We start from the raw sequence: 12,537 nt of genomic DNA on the forward strand, positions 1-12,537 counted from the left end.
TTCCAGATGGTGGAGGACTTGCTGGGAACAATCTTTTATCAATGCATTTTATTTTATCAATGCGTGCCACAATGGCTGTGTGTGGTTCCAGATGGAGCCATGTGTCACGAATGTAACAGTACGATGGAATGCAGTCATTACAGAGACAGAAACTGCAGTTTTCCCAGTTCAAGAAGTTTTTCAGAATCAGGTCGAAGACATTAACTTCTGCTTTTCCCAAACCCAGTTTGCCCCACACTGGGCTTCTCTGGAGAGCAAAGGAGGTGAGGTGTTACCAGGTCTTTCACTATGGTTTTCTCTTCCTCTCCAGAGCCTTTCAGTGCTGATGTATGGGTGATGATGTTTGTGATGCTGCTTATCATCTCTGCGGTGGCTGTCTTCGTCTTTGAGTACTTCAGCCCTGTGGGCTATAATCGGTGCCTTGCTGATGGCAGAGGTAAGGAGAGCTGTTTCTTGCTATGATCTCCTCTGGTTTCCAACCTCCGTTCCTTTGTTGGGGTGTTCCTTTGCTTTGAACGCGATACGAATCTAGCCCACTCTGAGCTCTGCATTCAGACTAAAGAGGGCAGGGATGGAGGCGGAAACAAGGCTCTGAAGAGAGCAGATGTGGATAATGGATAATTTGCTTGGCATGAGAGACGGAGCTGTGTTGCCTTTCATGTCTAAAGCACATACCAGCTCCAACTTGTTTCTCATTGAGGGAAAATGGGCCCTGGTAGCCAGTGCTGGCAGGGCCTACAATGCTGCACTCTCTGAGACAATCACAGGGCTCAGCACTGTCAATCCATCCTTCAGTGCATTCTCCCTGGAGAACAAGCCACTCTGCTGGCCTCCCAGCATAGTGCTATGTCCTCCAGACTCCACATCTGTCAGCTGGTCAGGTCCTTCCCCTGCTTGCCTCTCTGACTTTCTAAGACCAACTGAGAGAATGGGAAACTCATTTTCTTGGGAGTGGGTAAAGAATTGTTTTTCAAGGGCAGCAGGAAAGATAGGAACAAGCAAGTGATCCATCTCTGTGGTTCTGATCTTCAGAAGGCAGCCACATGAATTAAAGAAAGGCTGTCTGTCCTTCCTAAGATACAGCCTTTTTTTCCTTATTGACATGAAAACAATTAGCAAGTTGAGTCTTCTGTCATCTGCATATCTTCACCCCCTGGTGAATCAGCCCTTCAAACCTTTTTGAATTTATTGGTTCATACAGAATAGTGGGACAGAGCCAGTTACTGGAAAATGCACTCATTTGCGCCCAAGTCTAGTGCTTTGAGTGAATTCATGCCATCAAATTAGAGAGGAGTGAAAATAAAAAATGTTAGTGAGAGTGCAAGCAGAACCACATACATGCGGAAGTGGAGAACTTGTCTTTTAACATGGAGCTGTGGAGTGCCTTTATGGCACCTGATCATAACCCCATGGATCTGTGGGCAAAGTACTGATAAACCTGTGAGTATCTTAAGAGGTATTGATACAGATGTGGAACTGGAAGCAGTTTTTAGTACAGGTGTGCAGTTGTTAAGTTAGCTGAACTGCAGCTGCAAGTATCAATATTTCTGAGTAATTATGAAGAGTATGGCATGATCAGACAGATATTATCCCTGAGAGATGAAATATGAGATACAGAAGTCTGCTGCAGAGACTGCAATGCTGATTTTGGTAATGAAAACCCTGGCTAATGTTACTTTGGCTGCATTTGAACTATGACAGTATGCCCCTGACAGCATGCCTCGCACACCCGCATTTTCTCTTTACGGACATCAAGACTTATGGATTGGAATCTCCCATTACAATCTTGGTTTGTGTCTGACCAAGTAACCATGGAAGCACATGAGGTGATCAGTGGAGAGAGGAAGGCTTTTAGAAGGGAGCTTCTCAAGATTTCTTTCCACCTTACATTTCCCACTGATGCTTTTCAGGACTTTCACCTGTATATCTTAGGGCAGATTAGGTAGAGAGGGATGTAAAAATGCTCCGGCATGTAAAAAGACAAGGACTGCCAAACCATGTTTCTCTTAGGAACTTTGTCCCCCTGGAATTTAAAGGCACCATTTTTGCCAGGTGATGATTCTGCTCTGAACTTGGTGTGCAGTTCCCTGGGTGAAAAATGAGCCCCTTGCATTGTTCAGTTGTTGTTCAGTTGTATTTAGGGTAACACAGTTAGTGCTTTCAGATGATCTGTGCTATTTGCTGCTCAGAGGTTTGGAGAGGTGTGTCAAAGCTTTCCTCCCTTTTGCTCTTCTGCTGGAGTCAACCACAGGCAGCAGCACTAGGATCCAATCAGCCTGCCTGAGGAGATAAAGCATGGGATGCTGATCAGGTTGGCACCGTTGGAGAAATGACAGATGCTTGAACTGCACCATTCATCCTGAGAGGATCTCCTTGGTGTCTGAAGAGTGACTGCATCTGCATTCTCCCTCTCAGCTCTTCTTGTGCTCAAGTTGAGGAAATTCTGGGTTAGGTTCCCACTAATGGAACCAGTGTGTGCTGGGGGTACAAGATTTCTGGGAGACAGGTGCCATTTCGCAAGTTTTCAGATCTAGTGCTTCATTAGCACACATGGCTTCTGGGGTATGAGTGACCTTCCACAGTGAAAAGTGAATAAGGGGAAAATAGGAGCTATTAAAACACAGGATCTGCTCCTGGACTATCTAGGGCAGACCTGCAGATTGTGTCTAAGGTACATGTCACTGTCATGTACCTTAGACACAAAATATGGGGAGAGAGAGCTGTGCTCTTCTCTGGTTCATGGATCTTCGACAGACTGAGTAACGAAACACTCTTGCAGAAGTATTTGAGGAGCCCTGTTATTTCAGATGGTGTTCCTCCTTGTAACTTTACAAGTACAGTGAGAGCCATGTTTTACACAGGTGTATGCTGGGAGTTTGAGGGCATCACTCTTGAACAGCTGGAAGTGAGGATAGAATGTTTCTGAGCAAATTCTATTTCTGAGGACAACACTTCAACCAAAATTAAATGTTTAGGCTTCTAGATACTTCAAATCAGATAAAAACAAATGCCCTCATATAAGGTTTCAGTGGAAATCCCTGAGACAGAAAAAAACAAGAAACCTGAGGATATTTTTAAAAAATAATTTTTCAGGTTGCACTTTGCTGAGATATGGTAGCATGAACTTAGGGGAGTGCAGCTGCAGATATTCACCTCACAGTGGGAATAGATTCTGCTCTTAACTCTGAAATTAAGATGTGTACGTGACTGGAAACACAGACCACTTACTCTCAGATGCTCACTGTGTGATCATGTTTCTCAATCACTCTAGAACCAGGAGGTCCCTCTTTCACCATTGGCAAAGCTATCTGGTTGCTGTGGGGGCTGGTGTTCAACAACTCTGTGCCAGTACAGAATCCCAAGGGTACCACTAGCAAGATCATGGTGTCGGTGTGGGCCTTCTTCGCTGTCATCTTTCTGGCCAGCTACACTGCCAACCTGGCTGCCTTCATGATCCAAGAGGAATACGTGGACCAGGTGTCTGGCTTGAGTGACAAAAAGGTAATGTATCCACCCAAGCCTTTAAAGCAGCCTTTTCCACAGAAGAGACTGCTCTACCCTCTCTTCTTTCCTTTCACGAGGAAAGTGTGCAGGTGTTTTCAGAGTCACATCATAGCTTTAGACTCCAGTTTAAGTAGCACAACTGTTCTTCATTGGCATTCAGTTGCACTTTTACATGTGTTAAGCACTTTAGGAAAGAATTATAAACAGAACTGAACTGTGCTTGCTTGCACGATCCCAAACCACACCTTGACTGTCAGCAAGAAACAAATTAATGGAGCTTTGGAGATGATGTGTATAATGGCTGTAACCAGCTTTTTCAGGATGAAATAATTTGTCTTGGGTAGGAATGCTGGCCATTAGGCTAGCAAATATGATCTGTTAATTTATTCTGAGAACAAGTTCTGTCCATGGGGGTAAATCATTGTGGCTTTGATGTTTTACTATTGCTTGCATTTGAAGTTATACTGTCATTTTTCAAGGTGTTTGGAGGCTTCGCATCGTTTTTTGTTCAGACTCTGAACACTTGAGGATTTTGAGAAGATTGCTGACACATGCAGGGTAGTGCTGTCTGGCTGGTGAGGGTATAATGCTTTGCACACTGCTTTATTTTTGTTTTGTGGTGAGGCTACTCACAAGGAATTGAGTATTGTGAGGCTCAACTGTCCATGCTGAGCTTGTTACTCAGTCACTGGGGCTGCTTAAGGGGTCATACCATTGCAGGGCAGCCAAATAGCAATGGGTTGCATGCACTGCTATTGGGATAACAGCAAGAGGAGGACTGCAAGTGTCAGTTGCGGCTGCTGGGTTGGTTATAGTTACTGATTCTCGTGTCCCTCATAATAGTCTAGAAATATTTGTGGCCAGGCCTCCTGTGTATACAGTGTCTTGTTCAGTAGCCTGGAAATTCTGTGATCGATTAACCATAAGAGTTTTTATTATTCATTTTGGTTTTGGTTTGGTTTTTTTTTTTCCTGGATGAAGCATGGCACAGAGTAACATGCAGAAGTGCTCCTGTTATTTGTGTTAATTTTGACCTCAGTTTATTTCACACTGTCTCCTCATTTGTAGTGTGCTGTGTTGAGGATGGGGTGGAGGGGAGTATGCTTTTCTGTCAGGTCGAGGTTGTTGCAGAGACTCCTTAGAAGCTGTGGGCTCCTTCAGATTGAAAGATACTGTTCAAAACCAGCCAGCCCTATCAGAGGTAATATTAGTGTGTCATCATTAGATTTTCAACTGTCTGAGCTAAATGGGATAGTTCGTACCTGTGATCTATTGTTTGAGGCTGTGCCTAGGCTCATGGAGAGATCCATGCTTTCATTCTCATGGTTTTCAAGACAGTCTTCATACCTGCAGAGATATGTGCATGAAATACCATTTGAAAGCAGTGACTCCCGGAGCTTCACAGAGCCTTTGGATACAAGTTTCTGGGCCTATTTTAGTTGATTTCACTGTAGGGCCACCTGTGTGTATTGGATTGAGGCCATTTTCTTCTACTTTTCTCTGCCAACATACCTGTATTTACTTTTGCTATGCTAAAGCATATGTGCTTTTTTCCCTGGGGGAAGAGAAAGGCCACAGTAGGTAGAGAATTGTGGTATGCCTCAAACATAGCTGCTAGTGCAAGTACAATATTTGGGTAAGATGACAATCTACCAGAGCATCTGGAATCAAATGAAAATTGGCTAGAGAAACTGAAGGCCAACAGCTGCCTTTGGACCATAAAGACAGGTGGGACTAACTTTATCCAAAAGATGTGAGTGAATGAGTTTGATCTACTGGGCTTATGGATTTTACTCTCTGAATATGCAAAAGACCCTGCAGGCTTTGGGAGCAGTCATCCAGACATTTGTCACACTGCTTCAAGATCCCCTGGTTTGGGATGAATTCACTCCTCTGAATCTCATCTTTTCCCTTTTCCAAAACCTGCATGCTGCTTGTAACTCATTCATCCTCTCAATGCACCAATTGGCCAGGATGAAGGGCACGGCCACATCCAGGGCACATGGAGGTGTGCTGTGCTCTACCTCCCTTCTCTTGCCTGCTTAAAGCCAGTTCAGACTTTCAAAAGAGGCAGTCACTGTTCAAAACCAGGTGGGAAAGACCGTTTTCCAGGAGGAAAGATTGTTGCTTCCAATCTTTTTTATCTCCAATGTATGATCTGGTGTCCAGAGCAAAAGTGAGGCAGATGAGTCTCCGGGCCTTTTCCATCAGCTGGTAAGGGCATCTGTGTCCAGCACAAGGGCTTAGCAGAGGATGTAATCCAAGCCGACAGGCAAAGTGACAGTTGTTTAAAAGGATATTGTTCCTACTTGCCTAGACCCAGATCTGCTTGCAAATGTCTCTGTAGTACGACAGTACCTGGGGAAGGTGTCCCACTGACACTGTAGAGCAGCCAAAATGCCAGATGCACTCACAAAATCCATTACTGTGCCTGGCTGGGGTGCACTTGTCAAGGTCAGGCTGGCTACATTCTGCAACAGCTACTCTGAGGGTCTCCTTGGACCCTCTTCCTTGGGTCTTGCCTGGGAAGAACCACTCCAAGAGGTGCCTACAGCTGCCGACATGCCGCTTCCCCAGCAAAACAGACTGAAACGTTCCAGATGCCTCAGGACTTGGATGGCGTCTTGGCTGTGCCCCAGCATTTACTTCCTAATGGCATGCAAGACAATGACTAACGTCATGTCCCCACTGTGCTTGTGTGGATGCCTGAGCAGGTCTGTCTAAACTGGGCTGGATTGGATGCCTCTGTGCCAGGGTACCAGGTTGAACTGAGGGTGTCTGGAGGCCCCCTGTATGCACTTAGTGACCTCTGCCACTCTGTCTCTGTCCCAGGTGATGCTCACCTTGCAGAATGCCACCCTTTGGGCACAGCTGGCTCAAAACAGGTGCCAGAGCTGATGCAGGAACCCACCTCATGATGGCTGTTAGTTCCCCCATGTTAACCTTTGGAGCTGCTAAATCATACATCAAGCTTTAGCTCTTAACTCTGGGGCTGCTGTGGGCAGTTTGAGGGAGGAGAAACCTGCTGCTGCCTGAGAGCAGCATTGGCCCTGTGAGTTCTGCAGGAAAAGTCTTGCTCTTGACAGCATCTCCTTTCCATCTCCCTGTGCTTGTGGCATGGTGAACCACTTTCCTCCTGCGCAGGTGCCGAAGCAGCACCTTCTGCCTCCACCTGTCCATCTTGTACAGCAGAGGGGCTGGAGGTGGTCCTGGAAGGGGCAGTGCCATGATGGCTGTGTCAGCTCCCAGCAAGCCCATCTGGAGCATCTTTGCGTGTGCTGCTGGGCTGCATCCATCCAGGATCCATGTGGGGGGCTGCTGCTGCCCTGACCCCTGTGGAAGCCCCAGTGGTAAGAGGGCCTGTCGCAGAATACTGCAGTCAGCTCCCGGGTCTGGATTTCATCTGAGTGTAATCAGAAGATATAACCCAATTTCCATTAGTGGGAGAGCTTCAGACACATTAGAGAAACAAGCGCCCGCGGTATTTCAGTCTAACGAAGGCAATAAATACAGGAAAGATTATACAAAATGAACTAATGTGTGAAGTAATCTAATAGCTATACGTAATTTCCATTCATATACAGTAGTAATAGAATAAAAGCAAACGTGGACAGCCAGCAGGGCATTTAAATAAAATGATTTAGAAGGCAGTAGGTTAATAATAATAAAAAAATAGTATCCTTTCCTATAAATTAGTTGGAAATGCCAAAGAAGCTAATAAAGTATCAAAATGGTAATTTTGTAATTGACATGAAAAGAAGAGAAATGGATTTCTGCATGCTTGCAAATTAATATAGATTGCTGAAATTTCACACGTATTTGACTTATTTGCTTTTTAAGATGTTAATGAAATGTTGAGACAAATACAGCATAGGTCAGTTATTTCTTCAATAGATATAAGTTTGTTCCTTTCTTTAAAAGGTAAGTTTGGAAGTTAAAACTGGGCAGTATTTTTACTGAAAAAAAATCTGGGGAGAATATAAGAAGGCAGAAGAAATTCATGATATTTTCCAAAATATCTCATTTTAGTATACTTGATACAAAATACTTTGATATTTCTGAGGTGTATTTTGACATGTCATTTTCTAAAGGCACTACTCATAAAATTGACCTACATTTAGGGGGGGGAAAAAAAAAAGAGGAAAAAAGATTTTTTTTTTGGTAACAAAGGAAAGGGACAGATGGAGATAATTGGAAGACAAAACAACTTAGGTAGATCTGAGGTGAATGGAACATTTCAAGTTGATACAAAGCAAAAGCCTCACTGAAAAACCTACAAAAATAAAAGGATTTGCGCTTTTCCAGCAGTAATAAATGCTTGGCTGTGAAACTGAAAAATGAAATATTTCCCACATTGTACTTTGCAGCACATTAAATCGAAATTATACAAGGTTCCCAGATATGCAGAACACTTAAGCATGTGCTTAACTTTGTGCTCATGAGTGGTGACATTAAAGTCAATGGGCTATTATACACATGATTGAAGTTAAATGCTTCCCTGAGCTTGCAGCTTTTGTACAACGCTTACCTGTTCTGGAAAAGTCCAGGGCATAATGCAGAGCAGATATCTTCAGCTAGACATTTTTGAAGAGGACTAAAAGTGGGGGTCAGTCTTGTGCCTTGTGAGCTCTGTAAGGGGAAGATTGCCTAACTGGATGGCTTGGGGGCGGTAAAAATCTTCCACAGGATTAAACATTTAGTGTTAACTGACATTTGTGGTACTTCCACAGATTTTGGCAGGATACAAAGGAAGTTTTATGTGGTGGTGTCCACAGGGAGAAGGTACGCAATCTTTCAACAGCAGTATGATTTTTATTGTCAGGACAACTTTGTGGAGATATGAGTTAGGAAGACAAAAGAAGGACCATGCCGCTTCCAATTCTGTCCTCTTGTGATAAATCGTAACCTTTTCCAAAATGCGTAAATCTGGTGCACCTTACTTGACAAAAAGACTCCCCAAAATAAAGAAGTTCTTGAGTCTCCAAACCTTATGTCATGGGGTAGAGTTGAATTTCTTTCCACAGTGCTTTCCTAGGCATACATCTCCCTTTAAATGAGTTGAACAGTGCCTTTTGCTTAAATATGACCTCTATCAATAATAGTGGTATTGACTAGTGCTTAATATAAAAAACACTGGCTCATAGTGAAGTGTAGAAAACTCAGAGCTCTGATAGTCTGAAATTTTATGTCTCGAAATCTGATTATTTCTCTGCATCTCCTTGTAAATCATCAGGTGCTATAGCATGAAGTATTTACAAATGCTATATACTGTAGCTATATATTATGTGTAAGCACACATAATACATGTGTACTCTGTGTAATTACATATTATGCTAAATTTTCATATTAATAAATAGCTATTAAATAGTTACAGCATATGATAAGTTAGTAATAGATCTTTCTAACTTGTGACTTACATATATTGTGTACATAAGTGTGATCTCAGATAAATTTTTCTGGTTGCAGATGGGTGTGTTTATCATAGGTTTAGACATTCTCCAGTCTTTGTATTGGGATGATTTTTTTGCTTTCTGAGATCTTTGGAACAAACCTCTGTGCCTGTGTGCTAAAATGTGATTTGGTAGTTTTTAAGACTATAAATGTTTAAAATCAGTGGGTTTTCAAACATGTTTCCCACCACCCCCCCCCTTCAGTCTTAGTTTCTTTGTCATTCTCCCTCTTTTTCTTAAGATCAGCACTCTACAGTCAGAGTGGCAAGGAAGCTGCAGTGTGCTTTAGCCTTCACTTGGTCTCCCAGGATTCTCTTTTTCCGTTCATCTGGAGGGGCTTCCCTGGGATCAACACAGGCTGAGGGATGAAAGAATCAAGAGCAGCCTGGCTGAGAAGGACTTGGGGGTTCTGGTGGGTGAGGGGCTGGACATGACCCAGTAATGTGAATTCACAGCCCAGAAAGCCCATTGTATCCTGGGCTGCATCCAAAGCAGCTGGACAGCAGGGTGAGGGAGGGGATTCTGCCCTTCTGCTCTGCTGAGACCCCATCTGCAGTGCTGCATCCAGCTCTGGGGTGTTGTCTTCTGAACAAAAAGGAGATGGACCTTCTAGAGCGAGTCCAGGATGTTTTCTTCTGAACAAAAGGGAGAGGGCCCTGCTAGAGCGAGTCCAGAGGAAGCCACCAAAATGCTTAAAAGGATGGAGCACCTCTCCTTACAAGGAAAGGCTGAGAGAATTGGGATTGTTCAGCCTGGAAAATGGAAGTCTTTAGGGTGACCTAATTGTGGCCTTCCAGTACCTGAAGGGAAACCTACAAAAGAGGTGGAGAGAGACTTTTTAACAAGAGCATGTGATGACAGGACAAGGGCTAAGGGCTTCAAACTGAAAGAGAATAGGTTTAAATTAGGTATTAGGAAAAAAATTCTTCTGCATGATGGTGGTGAGGCACTGGAACCAGTGCCCAGAGAAGTTGTGGATGCCTCATCCCTGGAACTGTTCAAGGCAAGGTTGGATGGGGCTCTGAGCAACTGGTCTAGTGAGAGGTGTCCCTGACCACGGTGTGAGGATTGGGATTAGATGATCTTTAAGGTCCCTTCCACCCCATTCTATGAATTAATGAGAGTAAAAACCTGTAATGGGACTATTCAGGATTGTTGCTGGTTAAAATGCAGTTTAGTTGGGAACTTAAGCAGGTAAGATGCAAGGGGAGGGGATACTCAGAGTCAGACTGTAGGCTTAATTCATCCTTTCTGGAAAGGAAGAAATGCAAACCCCTGGGCTTTGTTGGAGGCGTGGGTGAGAGTCACTGGATGAGGGACTTTGGTGATGAGGCCGTGGCAAAGTCCTGACCTTGCAGCTTTTGCATTCCCCCTCCACAATGCCCTGGCCTTTCCAGGCCATGTCCACCAGTGACCCTTTCTTTTCATCTTCCTTTTTACCAGCTCTTGGACCTATCCCCCTTTGAAGGTAGTGGTTAAATTTGGTTGCTTCTGTGCTAATTTCTTGGCAGTCTGGAAAAAGCTGTCTTTGGAGAGTTACGTAAGGGGGAAAAAGAAAGAGGGAAGCAAAGGATTGTCCTGCTTCTCACGTCAGTATAAGTCAGCAGAGAGGGAAACAATGAATATTTTTATTTATTATTTATATGGTGCCATAAATGTACTTGGCACTTTGCAGTCAAATAAAAGACAATGGCCCTGCCACCAAAATTTGGCAGCCTGAGAGATGAGAGCTGGCCTCCTTCAACTGAATGATCAAGGCTGAATTACTGGTGGGCAAGGGCTGGGAGTATGAGATCTACAGGATTCAAAAAACCCACAACAGCTGTGCCCCCACACTTTCATTGCTGATGCCTAGTGACCATGACATTTAGAGTTATATGTACATCCATACACTTGATAAATATTTGGCAGGTTGTATCTTTCCAGGCATTTTTACTTCACTGCAGGGAAAGAAGCCCTGCTTCTCCCAGGCCTTGGGCTACTCAAGGTCAAACTTCCCCTAAGTCTCAGTGGCCCAGTAGACTTGTTTACTGAAGGCATAGCTCAGTGCCCCAGGAGTCATGTGGGAGTGATATGGTTTTCATTTCTCTCCTGTCTTTCACTTGCAGGTGGGAGGCAGCTTTCCTCAGAAGGTTAAAGGAAGGCATTATCTCCCAGCTCTGGGAAGGTGCTAGAATGATCCAGCTGCCCTGTCTGAAGTGCCCTGCTTTCTTGCTTTGCCTCCCTGCCCTACAGACATGCTTAAGAAATTGCACTAATGTGATTGCTAAGCTTTTATAATTACTTGGATGAAAATTCTGGCCCCTGTAAAGTCTTTTGGAGGTTTGCCAGGCTTTGCACAGGGTTTCACCCTGCTGCCCAGTGGATAGTACCCGCATAAAAGTAGGTTGGCTACTGTTACTACTCAGAAGACAGGAGGATGTGACCTTCCTTTGTTAGTGAAAATGGGTGAAAAATGGAATTGCTCCCCCACCAAACTACATCCTCTGAATTTCTCAGAGTGTATTATAATTTGTTAACCAGCTGTCTCATGTGCAAACAAAGCAGATTTCAAATTCCTCTGTAGTTAGCTGCCACCTCTCATCTCAAGGTCTTTTTAATCAGTTAATTTTCTCCCTCTGAATGAACATCTACACTTCTAATGATATTAACATGAGTGTAGTAACTGGCATCTTTCTGCCTCACTAATTTCTGTTTTGTGTTTGCCTGGGATCATTCAGTAGGTACCCTTTTTCCCACTGCATTTAGCTTCCAAGGAAGCTGACTTTCAAGAATGAAATACATGGCACAATTTGATGCTGGATAAACAGATGATCTCCATCCTCTACATGCATGCAACCAAAAGTTAAGTGTACTGTAGCTATGATTTCATAGCCCCCTTCATTGCAACAGATGTGACTGGGGTGTTCTGATATCATGCATACTAACACTTGAGCTGTGCAAGGAGCTTTTGGCTCTGACTGGTGAAGCTCAGTGATTCCACTACAGATGTCTTCTGGTCAAGCTTGAGGGACACCTTGACTTGAAGCCTATATACTGCCATATACTATGTGTCCTGAAGAATATTTAATATTTTTCTCCACCTGTTGGGTGGAGAAACTGCACAGAGCCTGTATAATGCCCACGCACTTGGCCGACCCAGAAGAAGCCTGGTGTTCTGGTGGTGGGTGGACTCTCTAGGTGATGGTCTGATCCTGAAGTGGCCCCTCAGGTCTGGTGTATCGGTAATGCTTGGGTCAGCATAAAGGCAGTGTGGCAGCAGCAGGCACAGGTAGGTGTGTTTGTGGAAGATGGGGGATCCCCGGCATGCCATCTGTTTGGGGTGACGCTGCACTGCCCAAGGTTTTCAGTCTCCTGCTCTGTGCAGAAGCAGCACAGAGCAGGCCTGTACATTGCAACCCAGCTCGTAAAGAGCCTGCACAGTCCTACTGTGTGCATTGCTCTGGCAATAACCGCATGTCATGGAGGCTTCTTCCACCAATTGGATCTCTGCTTTCATCTCAGTTATTTTGCAAGGACAACTATTTTTAAAGTTGCTATATTTGAACTCCTTTCTTTTGCTTTCACCTGCCCCCCCCCCCCC

General features: G+C 44.2%; 1 protein-coding gene across 6 annotated transcripts in view; it reads left to right on the forward strand.

Annotated features, from left to right (window-relative positions):
• The window catches only part of GRIN2B (glutamate ionotropic receptor NMDA type subunit 2B), a 222,741-nt gene that overhangs the window by 193,792 nt on the left and 16,412 nt on the right, over positions 1-12,537 (forward strand). For all 6 annotated transcript variants that reach the window (XM_017737898.1, XM_017737897.1, XM_017737900.1 and 3 more), the window contains 2 exons: positions 311-436; positions 3,272-3,501. In XM_017737898.1, the coding sequence (XP_017593387.1) occupies positions 311-436; positions 3,272-3,501 (356 nt within the window). The remainder of the gene's footprint in view (positions 1-310; positions 437-3,271; positions 3,502-12,537) is intronic.

The sequence above is a fragment of the Corvus brachyrhynchos genome, unplaced genomic scaffold (genome assembly GCF_000691975.1).
Source record: "Corvus brachyrhynchos isolate BGI_N302 unplaced genomic scaffold, ASM69197v1 scaffold56, whole genome shotgun sequence".
In the NCBI taxonomy this organism is placed as follows: Eukaryota; Metazoa; Chordata; class Aves; order Passeriformes; family Corvidae; genus Corvus; species Corvus brachyrhynchos.